The sequence below is a fragment of the Sinohyriopsis cumingii genome, chromosome 3 (assembly GCF_028554795.1).
Source record: "Sinohyriopsis cumingii isolate HCF-2022 chromosome 3, ASM2855479v2, whole genome shotgun sequence".
NCBI lineage: Eukaryota > Metazoa > Mollusca > Bivalvia > Unionida > Unionidae > Sinohyriopsis > Sinohyriopsis cumingii.
In genome coordinates, this window is record NC_142963.1 from 38,107,577 (window position 1) to 38,130,422 (window position 22,846).

The 22,846-nt window shown below is 36.4% G+C and overlaps 1 protein-coding gene across 2 annotated transcripts in view; it reads left to right on the plus strand.

Moving 5' to 3' along the window:
• LOC149802715 (cell division cycle and apoptosis regulator protein 1-like) overlaps positions 1 to 15,169 on the plus strand; it is a 97,141-nt gene extending 81,972 nt beyond the window's left edge. For both annotated transcript variants that reach the window (XM_089952126.1, XM_089952127.1), the window contains 2 exons: positions 3,870 to 4,103; positions 5,926 to 15,169. In XM_089952126.1, the coding sequence (XP_089808252.1) occupies positions 3,870 to 4,103; positions 5,926 to 6,203 (512 nt within the window). In that variant the 3' untranslated portion in view covers positions 6,204 to 15,169. The remainder of the gene's footprint in view (positions 1 to 3,869; positions 4,104 to 5,925) is intronic.
• The last annotated feature ends 7,677 nt before the right edge of the window (positions 15,170 to 22,846 follow it).

A 22,846-nucleotide genomic window follows, 5' to 3' on the forward strand; every position in this document is an offset into this window, starting at 1 on the left:
CCCATCCGTATTTTGCTGTATTTGTATGGAATAAAGCTCATCTGTATGGTCCTATGGTCATTGATCTGAAAATATGATTTAAAGCTGCATTTATTTTTTATTTTTTTAAATTAATTTTTAAGTCATTTTTATTTCATTTCGTTTCATTGTATCGTCTATTCGGTCTGTGTCCGCATCCACAGTCTGTTCCACGTCACTGATTTTAACATTCTCAACATCTGGTTGTTTAAACAAAGAAAATGTAGCTGACAAGAAAGTTTCAGCACGAAACTGATGATGAAAATGGAAAGTCTAAACATAGAAAGCAGCATTTTATACCAGTTTATAATATTCTGTGGCCATGCCTTAAACCATTGTCTAAAGGAGAACATTTTGTGCGTGCACTGTTTGCAACTTAGACTTTTCCTATGCACATGGTGGAAGGAATGACATTCACGGCACATGGAATCGGAAAATCATGCAAAATTGGGATCGTTAGTGAAGGGAAACAGAAATATTTTGTCCATGATGAAGGGATAGGAAGTCAGCACATATTTCAAAAGCAAAAAACACATGCTGAGGCGATTCTATGTGAGTTGATTGTAATTATGAATTTGTTATTGAGCACAGCTGACAAGTTAACAGAAGCAATGAAAAATATGTTCCCAGATTCAAAAATTGCACAAGGTATTTAGAAATAATCTCTCTCTCTCTCTCTCTCTCTCACACACACACACACACACACACACACACAAAGACAAATGCACACTTATGACACTTCAAACTGACACCTTAGACCGTTGTAGGTTCTTTTTCCTTTCATATTAGATCCAAACTTCTGTTTTTTTTGTTGTTTAAAAAAAAGTTAAAATATAAACTCCAGAATCACAGTTTGAAATCAAAGAATCGCCCCTACCCTGGTATTGTGATGTGTATGATAGATGTATGAAAGCTACTTGTTTAAACATTAAATATTTCCATGAATACTATTGAATATAAAAAATATCAAAATGGATAGAATTTCATAGATATAGATACTTAATGCAATGATCTCAATGTAATTGTAAAACATATTTTAAAAATTCAGGTTATGCACATTATTACAATTGTATATAACTTGGCCATACTTGGTCATTAGTTGATTAGTTTGCTGATATTGGAATACGATTGTGGAGAAGGAACAGATTGAAGTCTTCTTGTCTGCCTACACCCTTCACCTAGTTCACCTTGCAGCAAGACGAGTTGAAGAATGCCTGCCACCAGTTGATGAGGTCCTGGTAGACATCTTTTACTTTTTTTTTTAAAGTACAGTCCACAAGTCAGATCTGAAAGATCTTCAGGGACTATATGATGTTGAACAAAAAAGGATGCTCAAGCATGGAAGAACCAGATGGCAGAGCATTGGAAGGTATGATACTGATGGATTACTATTCAGAATATTTGTTAACAAACTGCCATCGAGTTTTTGAATGTAATAAAAGATTCACATTTGTTGACTTTGTAATTTCGTTAGTTAAAGGCCAACAATTCATTTACACTAATACAATCAATTCCATGTTTCAGCTACATGTACGTTGTTTAAATAATTAATCTAATATATAGATAATGGCCTTAATGTCAGTTTCTGGTCAGAATAAATTTATAAATATATTGATTTATGCAGTTTCTCAAATTTGTTGCCTTCTTGTTTTTCAGATGCCTTGCAAGACTGCTTGAAAATTGGGATCCATTAAAGCATTTCTTCCATGAAGAACAGAAGAAGTAAAAACCAGGAAAATCTGAAGAGAGGGGCTACTCTGCACAGAAGATTGATGTAATTTTCCAGTTCCTTCGTTCTCCGACAAACAGGCTGTATTGTTTATTCGTCAGCTATACCATCAAGGCAGTTGAAAAAGTCCTTTTGAAGTTACAGGCAGAGGAGCCCATGATCCATGAGGTGCAGCCATTGCTTTGTAGTCTCTTAAATGATCTATACAGCCGTTTTATTAGGCCAGATGCTATTTTGAATCATTCTGTGGAGGAGGTCCATTTCAGAGATCGACAGGAACAAAAGGATCATGAAGATCTCTTAATTGGAGGAGAAGCAAGAGATTTTGTGGGCAAAGCAGAGGAAAGTCATCTGCGAAAGAGCAGAATAACAGACTTTTATTCCTCAGTGAGGGCTTACTTTGAAGCCATCTGCACCTGTCTTTTGGAGAAGCTGCCATTACAAGACCCCCTGCTTCAACACATTTGTGTTGTGGATCCTAAGAATCTAGTAACAGCAAAATCAATAAACTTGCATTACTTTCTGAAAAGATTTCCATGCTTGTTACCACCAGGTGCAACTGCTGATACCATCATAGAGCAGTTTTGCTGGTACCAATCAATGGACATCTGAATGTGTTTGAAAAACAGAATAGATGAATTTTGCATCGCTGTTTCTACCAAGGAACCTGATCTCCAATCTTTGTGTAATGTCATGCTGAGCTTACTCACTGTGCCTTATAGCAGTGCTGCTTGTGAATGCATTTTCAGCTGTGTTAGGAAAAACGTTACTGATCAGAGATACTTGCTAGCCAATCAGACCATTGAGGCTTTATTGGTCCTGAAGTCAAAACCAAAGAATTTTACCAAAGAGTGGTTCAGATGACCAGCTGGATAGGATAAAGAGTGCCTATTATATCTCCATTAAAAACCCATAGACTAAGCCTTTATTAAAACATTAATTCGAAGTGGATCAGTTTGATATTGTTGACAAACTTTGTACAAAATAATATATGAGGCTTTACCAAAGAATTTTACCAGAGAGTGGACAGATGACCAGCTGGATAGGATAAAGAGTGCCTATTATATCTCCATTAAAAACCCATAGACTAAGCCTTCAATAAAACATTAATTCCAAGTGGATCAGTTTGATATTGTTGACAAACGTTGTGCAAAATAATATATGAAGCTCATTTCCATTTTAGTAAATGTTGACAATGCTGATACTAGATTTTATGAAATAATAAGATTGAGTTTACCTGTCTAGATGAAGTTATTTTATTTTCTGAGTGGATAACAATGTCTATCATAATGTTTTGTATCAAGTCTTAATTAACCATGTAAAATGTAGCAAATTGGCTTTATTTAAAATGTTATGGATATGTGTGAAGCTGATAAAACAGATTTTCTAGAGAAAGTAACAGAGGTAAATAATGGAATAAATTTGGGTGTGTGGAGGTATTCTTTTGTGGTTTTTATCACTATAATATAAACAATATCTTAAAGTCAGTGGTGGTCAATTTCTGCAGATTTTGCCTTGAAACACAGAATTGCCTAAGTACCAGCATCTTTACAAGATAAGACTTATTTACAGAATATTGTATAGTCAGTATGTTGTGCAATACTACATAATGGTAATTATAGTGTATTGATAGTGTCTACGATTTGTGCGCTGTTTCACAGGTGATGTGTGCTGTGTTACAATGTTAGAAACACTGAATGAAAATACTGACTGCCTTCTAAAAATACTGACTGACATTGCTTAAAATACTAAAAGAAAATATATGGGTAAACAGGTCTGTTAATGTCTATACTTGCTTGTAAGTCAGGTTAAACTGCACATAACAAAGATCAACATCTGCTGTAACATAATGCACCTGCAGATCAGGGTCAATATTGTTTGTTGTACTGATTACTTCTAACCAACTGCACAGACCCAGATCTGGCAGTGCATTATGCAACAGCAGATCTGGGTCTGTGCAGTTTGCAGTTGGACTCATAAGAGAGTATATATATGGTATTAATTTTTTGCTGCATTTTACAGAATTACTCACAACTAGTGTTCAGGACTTTCATGAAAATTGCAATTGTGGATCTGAAGCAAGTGTTTTGTATTTAACACCATTTATGTTTGATTTTTACAGGAAATTTGGAACTTTTGCAGAAGAGGATATTCCCTGCAGAAGCTTCACAGAGTAGGAAACAGGCAGCAGAGTCAGAAAATTTGAAACCAGAAGGATGTGAACAAATTTCTCCAGGACTAGTAGATTTCCGTGGTGCACTGGTAGATATTGGTAGTGTGATGCAACGGCTTGAAAAAAGTGAAAAGTCTTTAGCAGAGCTTGAGAAACAAATTCAAAGCCTCTCAGAAGATAAAGGTTTGGTTATAAATTTTTTAATGTCTGTTATTCAGCAAACAAACAAAGAATTCATTCTTGCACATAACTTAAACCATCAGGAGGTTATTTGTCTACTATTGCCCCAGGTGATTAAGGTAGCACAATTTCTTACTTTGGGGGTATAAACAGTTTAAAATAAGCCAATGTCTTCTTGGATCACATTGGATATAAAAGTGAGATCATAAATATATAGCTTTTTAATCATTGATTATGATATTGTCCCGGTGTAAATAATAGCATTTTAGAGACATTACTTTGAATGGTATGTACAACACTCTTGGCTCAGAATTCACTTTGATTTGTTATTTACAATTTTTACTGGATATTGCGGTCTCAACTGATAATACCATTTCTGCGAAAATCATATCAATGAGTTTAATTACTGGTGCCTTTCTTTTGTATGTGTGCTAACTCTAGAAAATGTATGCCCACAAGATTAATTTCACACAATTTGAGAAACAGGAGATAGCATCCTGATTAAAGTTACTTAACTGCATCTCCATTGAATAAGTGATTAAATACAGAAAGTGTTTATCCTATCTTATGTAAGCCTTAAGTAGACTCAGCAACAGTGAAGCACTTAATATGCCAAGAAAATCTACTTCTGGACCATTATTTGAGAATTTTGTGGAATCCAATTCATGTGTAGTTTTATTGCAAATATAATTTTTGGGGGGCTTTTCTGGTCACTAACTAGAAGAACTTTTGGGATGGCCTGTTGCATATCTTTTGTTTGATATCAGATGTGTTGGCCATATGTCACCACAAGTTTGTCATCAGTGCTTCTCCTAAACTGCTCAGAGAATTGCCATGAAACTTGACACACACATTCATCCCGAGGTCTAATTGCTCCTGAATGAAAATGGTTCTGCTCAGACATCCATTATAGTTGCAAAAAAAAATACCCATCTTGAAAATTTTATCATTAATCTTCCTGAGTGGATGATCATATCAACATGGGGTTTTCACAGAAAGACTTATGATGTGTAGTTGGTCCCAAATGAAAATTGTGCTGATATGGCCACCACAGCGTTCCCCAGTGAAATCTTTTTATCTCTATTCCTCCTAGACAGAAAGTTACTTTGACATGGTGGTTTTACAGGAAGATTTCTTATGATGTCTAGTTGAATGAAAATTGTTCTGCTTGGTCATCCAGTATGGCTTTAGCAGTGGCCACCTTGAAAACCTTATTGCTACTCCTGAAAATGTTATAGTGTTTTCATCAAAAGACTTCTTATGAGATCTAGTTGGTCCTAAATGAAAATGGTGCCCCTGTAGACACCCAATATTGCTGCCACAATGAACATCTTGAAAATCTAGTCATTAAATTTCCAAATTGATGATCATATTGGCTTGGAGTTTGCACCAGAATTCTTCTAATGGTGTCATGTTTGTCCAAAATAACAACAGTGCTGATCTTACATCATCCAATATGCATGTTACAGTAATTAATTTGAAAATCCAACTCAAGAAGATTAGAGATAGTTTCAGCACTCGCAGTTAAAAGAAATAATTTTGAATTCCTGGAAGTTAATTTTGGACAGTGGAGCATCAGTCCCTTCGATATAATCATTACAGTAATATAGTCACAATAGGTTTTGCATAGAATAGTTGATATAATCATTACAGTAATATAGTCACAATAGGTTTTGATGAAATACAGAAGAACCTCATTGTAAAGACAAGGAAACTTTATCATGCTATGGCTAAATTAGTTTGCAAGCATTAAAGGTCTAGACCAATTAGACCTGTTTAATAGATGAGTGACAGCATTTTGAACTGCTCTATTATGTGCTTTCAGACAGTCTAAAGAAAAGCCTAAGCAAGAAGGAAGAGGCGTATCAAAAATTAATATTAGATTTGAAGAATGCCCGCCATCAGCTGTCAGTCCAGGAAAAATTGACAACCAGCACTGAGCTACTGAACAAGAATTACCTGTCAGCATTAATGGAATCTAAATCTCTGTTGACAACCCTTGTCAACACAGTCTCAAATGCTCTTGATGAAAAACAGAAGGAAATTAATCCTGAACTTGTACATATTAAAACAGAGCCCACATGGAATGGAGATCAGTCATGAATCAAATGTCTTTTATACTGCCCCAAATGGTCTTAGTGAACAATATTAAGTTGATATGTGTGTGTTGGCAACATACATATAAAGACTTAATGAAAGATTTAAGTGTTTGACTTGTTGACATTGTGTGTTCCAGACAGATTTAGAGTTTTAAAAAATAAAAAATACTGTCATTCATGCTTCATATATCAGACATAATATGGCCATGTCATTTTTCTCCTGCATAATCAGCAATAATTGAGTTCATGAATTGTGTACATGTCTGTATAGAATTATGTCTATGTCAGTGCAACAGAATTGTCTTATAAACTGTGAAATGTAGAGGTTATCAGATGTATTGTATATATGATATCTATTTTTTCCATACAATTCTCAGGTCACATGAAGCATATTATTGTTACATCCTGAAATGATTGAAGAAGTAATGACTGTAATTGAATGGACTGTTTTGATAGTCAATCTAAAAGGTTTTATCTTGGTGCTTACAAATGCATGAATATTGATTTACACACATCATAATGCAGGAGCCATGTAGTACTCACCTTTTTGTCTCCTCTGTGTGTCTGTTGATATGTCTGACCATTCACATTTTTTCTAACCAAAAAGTCACTAACACTTATAGATAATTGAATGCTATTTTAATAGGTGAAGTGTCTATTACATGTACATGTACCTTTTAAAAATTGTTTTCCTTTCTTAGCCAATTTTGTTGGAGCTATTGCCCTTTTCTCCTTCGAATACATTCCCCAATCACAATATGTTAGGAATATTAGCCTGCTACCTCACAAATCCAGCCCTACTCAAAGGTGAAAATCATTTTATCTTGTCTATTTTTACAGCACAAAGGACAGTAATTCTTGTCCATTAACTCCCCTTGATACCAACAGGTGTTGCCAGTTTTTACCTTCATTGTGTGCTGAGACACACATAGTGAAATAGCCTTTGACAAGCCAGCCCTTTTCTCTGTTCCTGTGGACCCATCCAACATTCATTTTGCATTTATAGTGTGGATTTATCTATCTACTGCAGATTGTATGCTATATTTTACATAGTCTGCCAATATTTTGAGAGATTTCTCACTTGTCAGGACTTATTCTTGTAGGACCACCATCCCACCATGCTATCGTTGACCTTACACAAGGTCATTATGGGTTAGCATACATTTGACTTATTTAGCTTACTTTGTCTGTTACGAAGCTCTTAATAGCAAAATTTTGAAGTGCTGCTTGATAATTATGCTTAACTTATTTATGTTTCATGCTGTTTTGATAGAATTTGTATTAGCTAAGCATGCAGCATAAGTTTTAAACAGGGCCATAGGTTTCTGATATAACACTTCACCAATCTGTTAGTTGCGAAAGTGTTTTTATAGACCTAGTAATTTCAACACATTTCTAGTTTCGGCTTTAGTTTATGTGTTTTGTGTCGTTTTAGCATATATCAGTTAAACTTTCTACAGGCCACTTCAGGGCATGGAAGTTTACCATGACTCCAGTTTTGTTTAAGTTATATGTATACATGGTTTCTGTTACGTGGCATCTGTAACATGTGGTTACAGCAGTGTTTAGTTTCAGCATCCTAGTAATTTCAGCATATTACTAGTTTCTACTTAGGTGTGATTCTTGTATCAGTGCATGGTAGACTACCATGACCTTGGTTCGGTTTATAGTATGTACGCATTGTGCTTAAGCTTAATATAGGACCTATGTTTATGATACATGTTCCTCGGTCTGTTAGTTACGGCAGTGTTTTATCGACCTAGTAATTTCAACCCATTACTAGATTCTGCTTTAGTTTGTCTTTGTTGTTTCCTCAGAACATTTATATATGTATATGCAATTTCAAAGCATGGAAGTCTGCCAGGACTCCTACTTTGTTAATTATCCATTGTTTATGATATACACTGTCTATAATATGTAGTCTGGGCTGCCGAATTGGATGATTTATACTATTAGCTTGTTAGTCACATACTAATTTGCTAATCTATGCTTTGTTTTTCTATCGTCTCATGTCGTTTCAGGAGGAATGTTTACTACACACATTCAGCATTGAACAGAAGGAGCTAAACATGCAGTGTTTGGTCAGAAAAAAACATGCATGGCTGTACTTTAGAAAGTGGCAAAGGGGAAAGAGATATGGTCGAGGTCGTGGCAGGATACCTCTGGCATCCTTTGTTTTCACACCAAATCAGCCTCAGTGGCAATCCTTGTGGGGGTCGTTAGAATCCCCCCTCTTGGAGTAAAGTTTGTCACACAGAACCTACATATACTGTATTGTCGGGGGACAGAGAGGATAAAGGAGGGGACCATCCGTCACTGGATAAGTTACATTGATTGGTACAGCAGTGAAAGCCCCACTCTCTTCAGTCTGAGCAAAACATTAGGGGAATATTTCCCATTTTTAGGTAACCCAGAAAGGCAGGTAGTGCTGCAATGCAGACAGTACAGGAAAAGCCAAAGATACCAGCAGTGCTGTCAGTGTGGTGATGCCGGCAGTGCTGTCTTTAGCTGTGATGGCGGATATTAGAACACACAGTTTATACTCAAGAGAGAGCTCATGTCTTGCACAGATATGGCCGAGTGGAGTCTTCATGGTCACCTGGCATGACTTGTGTTGCACTGGAAGCTGAGCCAGATGCACAGTAAGGGTGATGAGTCATCGAAAGTCACATGTGCACCCACATTGATCCCTATCATGCAATAGTACAGTGGCTGTATAAAATCGATTTGAGCTCACTGGACCTCCCTGTCCCCTGAGAAGGTGTGGGGGCTGATCCAGGCCAATAAGAATGGCTTCAGGTTTGGTTCATCAGCAATTTCCTCATCTCAGCACATTGCACCATTAGATCATGAGATGGATGCCGTCTGGTAACAGAGGGTACGGTTGCTCATAAAATGTGTGGGTGCTTGTTCTAAGAACACATTCCCCAATGAGTTACTCAGGACTTGCTTTTGGAATGCAAATAGCAAGTGGAGGCCCATCATCGACTGGAGTCTCCTCACCCTATTCAAGACTAGGAAGGCGATGTCATTCTACCTTTCCATCAGACAAGGCAAGTATGCTGTTAGTCTTGATTTGACCTGTATACTTCCACATCCCTATCCACCACATCTATTGCTAGTTTCCATGTTCCGCTTACCGCCACACCATTATCATTATCACCATTCTTCTCTTCGGTCTTCATCAACCCCTGGGCTTTCACTCACACTAGGGAGTCTGCCATCTCACTGTTCTGGGCGGCATCATCTACATTGACATCAGCGTACCTGGGCAGCATCTTAAAGAAACACATGATACGTTCCGTCCTACTCCAAGGTGGAACTATCTCCCTTCTCAGCTAGATCATCTAGGCCTTTTCATGAACTGGGAAAGTCAGACCTCCTTTGTCCCAGAATTTCGTCCATTTGGACACTGATTTTTTAATTAACCAGAATCTGGCATGTCCCCTTGTATTCGTGCTCCCAGAAGCATCAAACTTGAGTATGTTTCTGTCAAGACTTGGATTTCATCAGGAGAGTTCTTGCAACTCCTTGGCAATTATATGGCAGCAGGATTAACCCTGCTTGGCCATCTTGTTATGCAGGCCTTGCCAGCACATTGACACCTTGATTTACATCCTCTTAATCAAGCAGTCATGATTTGATCATCCCCACATCGGTAGGGCAGTACAGGCTGGCTGACCACTGGAATTCCAGTGAAGAACCCCAGGCAGAAATAACGTAAAGTACTGCCACTAGTGCACATGGTAGGAGTACCCACCCATTGCTGACCTTCACTACTGTTAGCGACACCTGGGGAATGGCCTCTAATCATCAGTATCCTAGAAAGGAAGAAGGAAGGCTGTCATCAGTACCTTTCATTTCTGTAAACATCAATCCTTGAGTGAAATGGTCCTCTTTCGATCCGACAACACTGTGGTGGTGACTTATATCCTCAAATAGGGAGGTACCAGACAACTTGTGGGTAGTTTTGATTTGACATTTTCTACATGGGTGCAACAATCTCCATATCAACATTCAATTCATACACTTTCTGGCTACATCACTGACTTCACTGAGAATCAATCCAGAAGGGGTCATGTCCCAGAATTGCCCCTCCATCAATTGATCGCCACTCGGATTCACACACTTCAAGGTCATCCGCTTGATGACAAGGTGAAATCAGCAGCTACCCACCTTTGTCTCTCCAGTTCTAGACACAGCAGTTTGGGCTGTGAGATCCACTGTCAGTCATCTGGGAGGGGTTGTGGGCCTCTGTTGTCCCTCATATGGTGCTACAATTATGGGGTCAGAATGGCATGATGACCCAGATTGTCCATCTTTGAGGGCACAAGCCCTATATCACCAGTCTATTTTTCCCAATGATAATACACCCACGAAGATTCTGGCTAACCTGAATCGACTGCCTTCTTCTTCAACATGCTTGGCTTTTACCTGGACAGTCTTGCAAGTCAGACAATTCAAACTTTCATTTGTGGAGAAATCTTAAGAGTAACCATCTATATCACCCATCTGTGTGCCTCTATCCCTCAGCTAGCTGACTTTCTCAGGTTCTCTTCTTGAAGGAGAAACACTCGGACCCCAATTGCTACCAGAGGCTACTGCCCAATGATATTGGACACATTCCAGCATCATGACAACATGCTTGGGTGGGATAGAGACCTATCATATCTTTTAGACAATATTGGTCTCCTTGATGAATATCCCTTATTTGTCTCCAAAGTGATCCAATCAGGTGTTTTTTTTACATGGCTAGATTGGAACCTCTTCGAACTTCTAGCCTTCACATCACTAAAGACACTATCACACAGACCAAGGCTGCATCCCTCCTTATGTTCACTGGAACTCTGTTCAGTTCAGATTGGAGGGTTCGGTGGTTCTCATGATACTATTGGGATTTGTAGCCCAGAACAAATTACTGCCTGTTGGTAGTCATCCAGTGTCCCTGCTCACTTATTTCCATAGCCAGGTCAAGAACAGCAGCCATGCAAGATTCTGTTAGTGCTCTCAGGGATCTATCGCCTCTGACACATTCTGACATCATGGCAGATGTGACATTGGGTTTGATAAAGATATCTCAGATCTGTAAGACAATTTTGATCTCCAGCAACTAAAATCCATAATATTGTTTCCAAAATCAAATTTATCTTGGGTTTTAACTTGGCTCAACTCAAGCAAGTTTGAACCTCTCGCTCATGCTTTGCTCAAGTTCCTTTCATACAAGACATATTTCCTGATAGCTAAAATTTAGCTTTTGCATGCAGGGTCAGTGAGCTACATGCCCTTTCAGTCGACCTGAACTGTCTTCAGTTCAGTTCAGTTCGTTTGGTAGTCCTCCTTACACAAACGGGCCTAGTTGCCGTGAATCAGTTGCAGTCCTTAGGTAAGCAACCATTTGACATTCGTCCTCTCTTTTCCTTAGACAAGACTAGAGAGACAGCCTTGCAAGGTCCTGTCTGCACCCTCAAGCAATACTTAAGATGCACAGTGACATGTCATGGCACAAGCAACCTCTCTTCTTGCATAGATTACTGCTCCAAAGTTTCAAGCAGTCTCTGTGAGACAGAACAAAAGATATAAAGCTTCATGCTCTTTATTCCTGGCTGAAGTGGGTCATATGCTTGGTGTACTCTGACATCTCACCAGATCAGAGTATTCTCACATCAGTGCCCCAGGACAAGTCATGACGAGTGAAAACATCACTTCATCCGTGTCAGTGCTGGAAAACAAGGCATCACTCCTCAAGCCCTTGCTTCGTGGTTGAAGTGGGTTACTAGTATATGCTCAGCATACTCAGAGAGCTCTCAAGATCAGTCACCTCATGAGGGTTACAGCTCATGAGATTAGAGCCATTTTTGCAAGCCTTGCCTTCAAGCACCATTTTTCCGTCAGAGACATTATAGAAGCTGTTGGCTGGCATGCAGTCAACCTTCACATGTTTTTACCTCTGAGAACTAGCACCACAGAGACAAACGTTGAATCTGGTAGGGCTGGTGACAACAGCACAGATGTCCACCAGATCCAACTAGACCAATCAACACAGCCCATTAGCTTCACTGGATAAGCAAGTGAAAAGTTTGGTAGGTGAGAAGATATCAGCTTCATCTTCTCAGCCATATATATATATATATATATATATATATATATATATATATATATATATATATATATATATATATATATACACACACACATATGGGATCTCGAGCTGTGTTGCTTGGGTCATTAGGAGAATGGGTTATCTTTCATATGGGGAATCCAGCCACTCATCTCCAGAAGAATTGTTGTTCAGCACAAGATAGGCTCTACATGGCAGCCAGTATAAATGGTGGAGGAAGAACCAGTTAAGAACCACCGACTCACAAGAAGCTACTGGCAAGCTTTCTTACTTACCCTCATTGACAGAATTTGAGACTCGAACCCACACAGACATATTTGAGAGGGTAGTGATCTGTAACAGTGAGTGATTAGACCACTTGGCCACATGGTGCCTCCTCCAGAAGGATACAGGAGGTAGTTGCCGAAAGCTCAGCATCCACTCCTTCTGTTACTTAATTCCCCTAATGTAATGTGATTGGGGAATGTATTCGAAGGAGAAAGCAAATGTTTAAAGTAAATTACATTTCTCTGAGAATGCTTACCCAATCACATTACTGAAAAACCCTCCCAACCACCCTGCCATGTGAGCATCTGCATTAATGTCTCACTCAGCTACAAACTGGCAACACCTGGTGGTATCAAGAGGAGGTAATGGACAGTTATTGCTCTTTGTCACTCTAAAAATAGACAGGATAAGACGATTTTCATCCTTGAGTAGGACTGGATTTGCAAGGTAGCAGGCAAATTTTCCTAACGTAATGTGATTGAGTAAGTATTCTCAGAGAAACATAATTTACTTTGAAAAATTTGCTTTCTATCACAATTCATTTCTACTACGGTAAATTCTTGTAGCCATGGAGCACCAGGTGGTTGAATGGTCTAAGGTACTTGCTTTATCAAAGCACTCATATGTCTCACCTATGTCTACGTGAGTTTGAGACTTGGATCAACTAACGAGGGTATGTGAGAAACGTTGCCATTAGCTTCCTATGGGACTGGTTCTTCCCAGGTTCTTCCTCCACCAGGTATATTGGCCACCATATTATAGCCTGTCATGTGTCAAACCCCACCAAACTTCAAACATACCAAACCAGCAGAGTTCAGGAACCATTCAACTTATTCTGATGCAATTTGGTGTGTACATTGTCTAATAGCTTTATATGTACCTTTAATAGATTTTGTCAACTCCAGTTTGGATAGAGTTGGGACCCATGACATTTAACTGGATATCTTCAGATGGGATGTTGGTTTTAACTCACATAGCACAAGAACCATTTAACCTATTCTGATGCACTTTGGTAAGAACATTGTCTTATAGGCTTAAGTGTGCCTAGTTTGTGTTTAGTCTCCTTTAAAAGTGTCTTGGGCCCCTGACTGCTCATCCTTCTAACTAGTTTCCACATGATACCTTCATCAAAGTTTGTTGGATTTCAATATAATTTAACATGTGGCTTCATAATGATGAGATCTTGCAGGAGATTGATTTCCAGCATTCTAAGTCATCATTTACAGGAGTTATGGCACTTGATTGTCCGTCATACTTTTTTTGGGTTCCATGCATTACTGTACTTGCCTTTGTTGCATTTCAGACAAATTTGGTGTGTAATTTTGTATTGATAAAATCTTAATTAATAACATTTCATCATATCATTTACATAAGTTGTGGCCCCTGATTGTCCATCCTCCTTAGTTTGGTTTCTGCAGCATAATATTACTAAGCTTAGTTGGATTTCAAAAAATTGCCTTATGGTATTATATTGATGAGACCTCGAATGAGTTTCATTTCAAGTTATCCATATTATTATTTGAAAGAGTTATAGCCCCTTATTGCTTTTCCTTCAAACTTTGCTTTCCACAGCATAACTTTATCTCATCTCACCCAGAGTTGTCATGCACCTTTGAGGTTTTTCATCTGGTTAATTAACGTTGTTACAACTCTGAAAGCCATTTTTCTGATTAGACCATGCTGATATTAAAATCTTGAACAAGATAAAGAGCTAGACCCATGCATACTAATGAGGTAATCTTGCATCTGATTGGTTGACTTTCTTACCATTCTAGATGCCACATTTCTAATCTGATATGCTTAAATTGTTAAGATCTTGGAGGGGTTTGATAATAGTCCACACATAATAATAATGTAATCTTAAATCTGATTGGATGAGCATGTTACCACTCAAGAGACCAAATTCCAGTTGGAGCCTACTCCACCTTCAGCACATCTGTAGTAAGTTAGATCAGCATATATTAATGAGATAACTTTCATCTGATTGGCTGAGCTTGTTTCCTATCTCAATTTAGGCATTTTATTTTTCATCCAATTTCATTGAAACTTTGTAAATGAGTTTGTCATCCAGCTGTTGGATGACTTCAGTTATGAGCAAGAGATTGCATATAATATTGATCATGATATTATCTTTAGAACAATCCTTTATAAAGATACAGTAAAATAGGTAAAATCAGCAATAAAGTTTGGAAGATTGTTTGCCTGGGTTGTCATGTTACAATGCTATATATGCCGAAGTAAAAAATGTATCAACTGTTTTGTAAGTCTGCTGTTTATCAGTGGAGTCGAAGTCTTGTTTTGTGCACTAGTCATAGTCCCAGTATCTGATTCCTTGTGATTAAAATTACATTATGACAGACATTTGTAAAATCATGTTATTGCTTTTTTTATTACAGAAAGTCATATCAGCATGGGTTTATTTTACCAAAAGACTTCTTATGATGTCAAGTTGGACCTAAATGGAAATGGTTCCACTCAGACATCCATTATCCAATCCACAGTGACATATTGAAAATCTTATCACTCAAGAATATTAGAGGTGGTTTCAAAACTCTGCAGCTAAAAAATAAATGGTCTTGAATTCATTCCCTTTTTCAGACTTTTTTTTGATTATTTTTTTTTATTTTGTAGTGTTCTTTGCTGGTTAGGCACAAAGACTGTCTACATCTATACTACAGGCTTGCAAATTTTAGTTAAGAGTTATTTCAGAAATATAATAGTCATACTTTCTGTTACCACAGCAGTTCATAACATTAATAATGTTGTTATTGTGCTCAGTTGTGGTTTTTATTCATGTTAAAAGACTCCAACCTTCTTGTTGATTAATAGCTCTGGTTGACTTTGTAAATGCAGTAAAGGAACAGGTCAAATCTCCCTGCATGTTGCCTTGTTGGAATCATCTGTGTACACACATCGTTGAAGACAGGGAATAATCTGTGTACACACATCATTTAAGACAGGGAATCATCTGTGTACACACATCATTTAAGACAGGGAATCATCTGTGTACACACATCATTTAAGACAGGGAATCATCTGTGTACACACATCATTTAAGACAGGGAATCATCTGTGTACACACATCATTTAAGACAGGGAATCATCTGTGTACACACATCATTTAAGACAGAAGACTACTCAGATTCTTGATATGCAGAAATTGTTCATAATAAAATAGACGGCTGCATTAAATCCATTTTTTAAAATAAGTAAACATTATAATTTAACCCTCTTGATTTTATTTTACATAGGACTTTGTTGTTTTTAGCTCTAAGATTTCTGTACCATATTTATTCTGTTTCCTACATACACATATTTCCGTAATTCGTTGTAAGTAATGTAATACGAGCACATTTAAGAAATAATTTTCTGTATGAGCTATTCTTTGCGGAAAAAACTAAACATACTTGAATAACAATAGGTATATGATCTGGTAACAAATTTTGACAAGTTAGCCATATTTGGACTACATTACATTCTTACAGCTTGCAAGAAAAAGTGATGGATCATATCCATTTTGGACTGCAAGGGATATTTCAATTGCACTGCACATGCTGTGACATGTTTTTAGTCTTGCTACCTGTTGGGACAACCCCAGGAATCAGAAATATTGGATTTCCATTTTTATGTTTGAATCTATGCAAAATTGGTGTAAATACTAATAATTTCAAAGAATGGAGTTATTCTGGTTATGGATACAATCTGTTGTAGCGGTAACTATATTGGAATATATATTGAAGGCTTGCTTCCAAACTAGAATTTTGGTTTTCAATAAAATTGAAAAAAATTGGAAGAATATGCCTTTATAATCTAATCTTGAATGTATTTGGTAATATTTTAGAAATATCATTGAATGATATCAGTTTTTAAAATACAAAATAAAATTCTTAAATAATTAAACATGAAAGAAACCTAATTAGTCATTTCTATGCTGGGCATGAATACAAGTTTTTTTTAAATACCATGATGCAGGTTATAATACTTTCTTTATTTCTCCAGGTCAACATGCAAGCCTTGGTCATTTTTATTTTGAAAATGAATTAGTTCAGTAACTATTAGAGCTGGCCTGAATCTAATTGATCTTACCAATTTTTGTAACCAGATGATGTAATGTACAAGCCATGCTTACATGAGACATCTTTAAGGTTTGCCATAAAATGCATTACTCAACTAAAAGTCAAGTTAAATGGAGGTAAATTTTGAGTTTAGAAGTTTAATTTTATATCATTATTATTTCTCAAGAATTTCTTAGCTAATTTGTGTGCATTTTATTGAAGCTGTTGCTATAAATTTGTTCAGTTGATGAGTATACTTCTGTCTTAAATTCTACGAGCTGTTTAGCTCTGACTGCCTCCAAGCATCTCAGTATTTTATATAAATCCCAATAAGTCCTAAATTTTTAAGGATCTTTATGATGTCCATATTTCCTTTAATATTGCTACATTTTCGTATTGACACACATGCCATAAAGAATACAGCCTGATCCATTATGCTGGCTGTATTCATTACATGTGTGTTTGTGAGTTACACATGTTGTATGATACATGTTTACATTATTTCATTGATTTGGTTATTAGTATTGGCTGGTTGTTTCATGTACTTCAAAATGTGGTATTCAATCCAAATAATAGCATGTCATTATCCCTATTTTTCTTCATGATTTCTTGTAAAATCCCTGTATTTTTCCTTGTATTTTTTTAAAACCCATTGTACTGATTAAAACCCTGTAATTTTAAACAATCTGACTAGGAGGCTTATTTATGTTGTGAATGATTATACACTGATGAACTAGCAGTAAGAGTGAAGTTCACTAGTTGTTACCAAATACCACTGTCTTCCAGCTTGAATGAATGCGACTCCCCCTATGAACATATTGAGTAGTCTGTTGATTTTTCTATATAATAGAAGGTCAGGACAATGACATTCTAATTCCGTACTATGAAACTCCTATTAAGTTGATTAATGATTTATTGTTATCGAAGTCAATGATTTATTGTTATCAAAGTCACAACTCAGAATATAAACAGAATGTGTAATGTTAGTTTCTGTCAGCTTAGATGAAGTTATATGCCTATACAGGGGAGAGAGAGAGAAGAAGAAGAGAGATTCATTTGAGTATTGAAATAATTTAAAATTCATTCAGGAGAATCCTGTTTAACATTTATATTTTTAGAAAAGTGAAATTTTAAGATGCAGATTTCATTTAATAATGTATTGAGCATGTTTATATGATAGGACTTGTAAAAAGTGAAAATTTACAAAGGTGTGTAAAATGGAGAAAAAAATCCGTCATTGGCAGCACCATAAAACTGCCTTGTCCAAATCAAAGCCACTGTTTATGAAGATAGGTTACAAAAAAATGGATGTTCTACCTGTATATTTCCAGAGTTACCAGTTGTGTGCAAATCACTTTGATCTGTAAAAGGAGTCCTCTGATATAAAACAACTACCTATTTTATGTCACTCTGGTGTTTTAAGATTTCCCAGGTGTTTTCACATTTAAATGTAAATAGAGCCTGTTTATTGTACATTATCTGTCCATCCATTTGCACAAGTACATTATCGGTACTCATCATAAAATACTCAGAGGATTGCCATGAAATGTTACACACACTGTCCTCCCATGGTCTAGCTGGTACTAAATGAAAGTGGTTATTTTTTGTTGTTGTTGTTGTGGTGTTTAACACCCTTTTTCAGCACACGATAGGCTATGCATGGCGGCCAGTATTAATGGTAGCGGAAGAACCCAGGAAAACCCCAGGAAGAACAACTGACCCACGAGAAGCTACTGGCAAGCTTTCTCGCATACCCACATTAGCCGAATCCTAGACTAGAACCCACACAGACAGAGGTGAGATGGCAGTGATCCGTAACGGAGAGCGCTTTAGACCACTCAGCCACTTGGGGCCCCAAATGAAAATGGTGTTGCTCAGATATTCTATATGGCTGCTTCAGTGGCCATCTTAACAGTTTTGCTGTTGGAGCTTCTACTGAACAAATTATGATATCAACATGTGATGTTCACTTGAAGACTTCTTATAATATCTGATTGTTTTTAAATTAAAGTGATCTGACATTCAGTATGACTGTCATGGTGGCCATCTTTACGTATGTTATAAGGCAGGACGTTATTGGAATTTTCAGATAATAAAAATAGATACCAAAATGCCAGTTGGGATTATGTTGTAAGAAAAACATCCTTAGAAGTTAATTTAGGCAAAAAGAACTTTGGATTCAGACTTGATACTTCTTACCTACTGTCCATTCACTCTGTCCACTAAACTTATCTGAACCCACAGTGAAGCATGGAAAATTTGATGACAAAAACATTTTAAGTTTCCAGCCACATTTGGGGGTGGTTGTTTCATGTAGATTACGGTGCATGCTTAATCTGTTTTCAGAACAAAAATATTTTAATAGAAGACTTTGCAGAGCAGAAATTGGATGGGGGTGCTCACTTGCAGTCGATGGTGTGTGTGTGAGTGTGTTTTGGATTTTTATTGTAGCATTAGCAATTTTACAGTCATATTGCTTCAGTGTCTGCATTGTGGCAGTTTATAGTGATGTCTAGCACTGGGGTATAATGCCGCAGACATGCAGACCTGACAACTCTTACAATTTTGCCGTAAGTCTTACAAAAATTACCCTTAAAGTATGGACTTATGGCATACTAGCAAAACCTATGGAAAAATGATCATTGCCAAAATATCTGGATAATTGGTTCATCCATGTTTTATTTGGATCCTGGTTTCATCTTAGAATTAGTGAAATTAGTCAGGGAACCAGACTAATTTTACAGCAGCACCCCAGATGCTTTGGAATGCACCTGTTTGTTCATGTGAAGTATCTGCATGATCAAACTGGTGATTATAGAATTTTTAAGAATGGCATCCAGAAAGCAATGCAGGTTTAAGACCAAAGGGAAAATAAGCTTCTAGAAAAGTGTTAATAATCAATACAGAAGAATAAAAAGGTGTATTCAGATTCTTGTGAATAAAAGCTGGAAAGGACACAATTATGTTTATTGGACATCATGTACCAATTTGAGTATGTCTCATGGCGGTAAATATGATTGCCATCGTCATGTGAAACGAAAAAGAATTTCCAAGAATTATGTCAAGTTGAGAGATAGCAACTAGCCATTGAGCTGCATAGGGTTAGGAACTAGAGTTTGTGCAACTGTACTAGTTGTGAATAAAGTCTACGCTTACTTTACAAACTTTTCATTTGAACATAATGTTTATTGTCAATGCGTCAAACTTACGTTTTCCAGCTTTACAGTAGCAGTTTTTGATATTTTGTTACACCTTACTGAAAACTGGTCAATCTTACGGAAAAAAAATAAACTGCCTTACTGAGACAGACTTGTCAGGGTTTGGCAGGTCTGGACATCAAGCATGATGTCCCACCCAGTCACATTATGCTGACACCAGGCCAACCAGTCCTAACACTAACTTCTTAATGCTGAGCACCAAGCAAGGCAGTTGCTGGTACCATTATTATAAGTCCTTGATATGACTTGGCTGGGGTTTCAACCCGCAATGTCCTGCATCTGAAGTGCACACTCTAACCTTTAGGACACAAGAACGGTCATACTCAATGGTAAATATTACTTTAATAGTGGGAAAACAAGCCTTCAGAAGCGAAAATGTACAGAAATTATTTGATTGATACTTTGAATTGAAATCAAAGCTGCAATGTGACCATTGCATTTTGTACATTTAGAAAAAAAATTTTTTTTTAAAGAGTAACACAATTTTTATTGAGATAAAATATTTACATTCAGTGTCTGCCACTTTTGGGAATGAGAATACAGTGAATGGCAATAATACACCAGCCCTATGTATAGTAGTCAAGGGTGTAAGCACTGTTATTTGTCAATGTTTGTAAAACTTGATTGGTAGAAACCGTATTTTTTAAATTAGATTTACATGACTATGACCTCTGATCTTTGGACCCAGAACAAACTTTGGTCAAGGAACTTGTTGTAAAGCAAGAACTATTCAACAAAAGTCACCTTTCTTTTAGTCATGATGACCTTGACCTTTGAACTAAAAATGAATAGTCCTCTTCCATACATTAAGTGCAAGCATTTCACAAATCTTGGTTAAGGTACTAAAACTGCACTGTTGCCTCATTTTAGCGTGCCTGGTTAATTTGAAAACCTGCATGTATCCAACATTTCTAATAGAAAAAGCAAAATAGGCATCTATTTGCTTAACATTAAAACAAAATAGAAATCTAAATTGGTCATTAAAAGTTTGATGCGTTAATCTTTTTGTCATCAAAAAATGATGGTCAGTGCACCAAAATTCAGGATAATCATCAAACAATTTAAAAATTTTGAATGAGAAATCAGATATAATTTTATATTTTCCCAAAGAAAAATATTTTTTTCAAATTAAAACATTTGTTATGATTCTGTGGTCTTAAACTAAGTAACAGAAAAGCACTAAAAACAGCAAGTTTTGTAAAACAGATAATTTATTTCCCTAGAATACAAAATACTGTACTGTATTGTTAGTTAAATTTCAAATAGTCCTAAAAGTTATATCGAAAGACCAGATGTATAGTCCCAAATGAATTCCAGTGGTGTTCCCAAAAAATTCCAATATTGAATGTGCTGATGTGCCTGTAGGCAAGAATGTGCTAATGTACCAATGGCATGGAATGTGGCAATGTACTTACAGTCTTGATGTAACAATAATATAGTACAAAAGGTCCTGGAATGAATTTACAATAATTCCAAAATAATGATTTAGTCAAAGAAGTATTAATGAACTCTTTGTAATTCCAGTGAATAATTTAAATAAATAAACCCACTCAAATTAAGAACAGAACACAATAATAAGACTGATTCCACTTACAGTGTTATCATAGGAATGAGTAATTTTTAATTAAACAACATTGATATAAAAAGCTAAGGCACAGTAATGGAGCCAGTATATAGGTCAGTTTCCAATTTAAAACATTCTGAGATGTCCACAAGATGAGGATTTTCTAAGTGAAAAACTAATGTCTTACTCTTGGATACAAATAAACCATCTTTACCACCAATAATAATGATCTAAATATCATAGAGAAATATTATATACTGTATGTAATATGGTGTTTACAAAATAAATATCACTAGTCAGGTAGACCATTAACTTGATTTTGGACAATGGTCATTTACAAAATACAGATATGCTTAACACAAACTCATGAAGAAAAACCAATAACGCAAATTAAATATACACAACACAACATATAAAAAATACTGAGCAATGAAAATGTTGGTAAATGCCTGCAGGTGGCTGGCAACAGTGAAATAAATACCAATTACTGATATCCACTGAAATTTGTGTTCTAACTTGTCACTGAATTGGGTTTTAATTTAGTCATTACAAATGTAATAAGCCTTAATGTATTCAGATGTGAGCATGAGCATTTCCACCAGAGTCTAAGTGCATATTCAGTGGCTAAGCTGCTATTTTGATGACTTTTGAGAATCTAATGGTTCTTGGACACAGTGATGCATGTAAATTAACAAATTAGTTGTCGCCAACTAATTAAAATATATTGAAGGTTCCAAAATCACAGTAATATCAGCTGTATATCAGCAATATTTCCTTTTAAAATGATACATTGTTGACAACTACATCTATACATTTGCTTTTAATCAATGGGTTGTTCTGGGACAGTGCAACACAGGTCTGTGAGATCAGAGCCTTTACATCATTTGTGTTTGCATACAATTATATCAGAGGCCATAAAACTGAGAGGAGTTTTGCTGATGCACATATTTGTTAGTACTAAATGTCCAATGGATTTATTTTAAAAGTCTGCCATTAGTTTGCAAGCATCCATTAATATTAAAATCCATGATATGAATATTTGTGTTGAACAAAAGAGATTATAATTTTCAGATATAAGCTTGCCCCCACCACCTTTTAATGTTTAACCACAATTTTTTCCCTGTGTTGTGGTCAATGTTTATGGACCTTGTTGCTGTCAGATTATTGAGGGAGCATGTTTCTTCTTTTAGCGTAAACTTACCTTCTAACCTTTAAGCTTACAGAATGCAAGTTATTCACAAACTTTGGCATAGGTACATTGTCAATAACTAAAAGTTTTGTGCATAAACCATTTTCTTCTTTCATTCTTTGTGACATTCTCATTTGACCTTTTGACCATGAAACCAATAATATTGTCCCTTTCCCCAAGTATACAATGTCCACAGAGTTTGGCCAGGGTCTGATATGTAGAACTAATGTTATTGA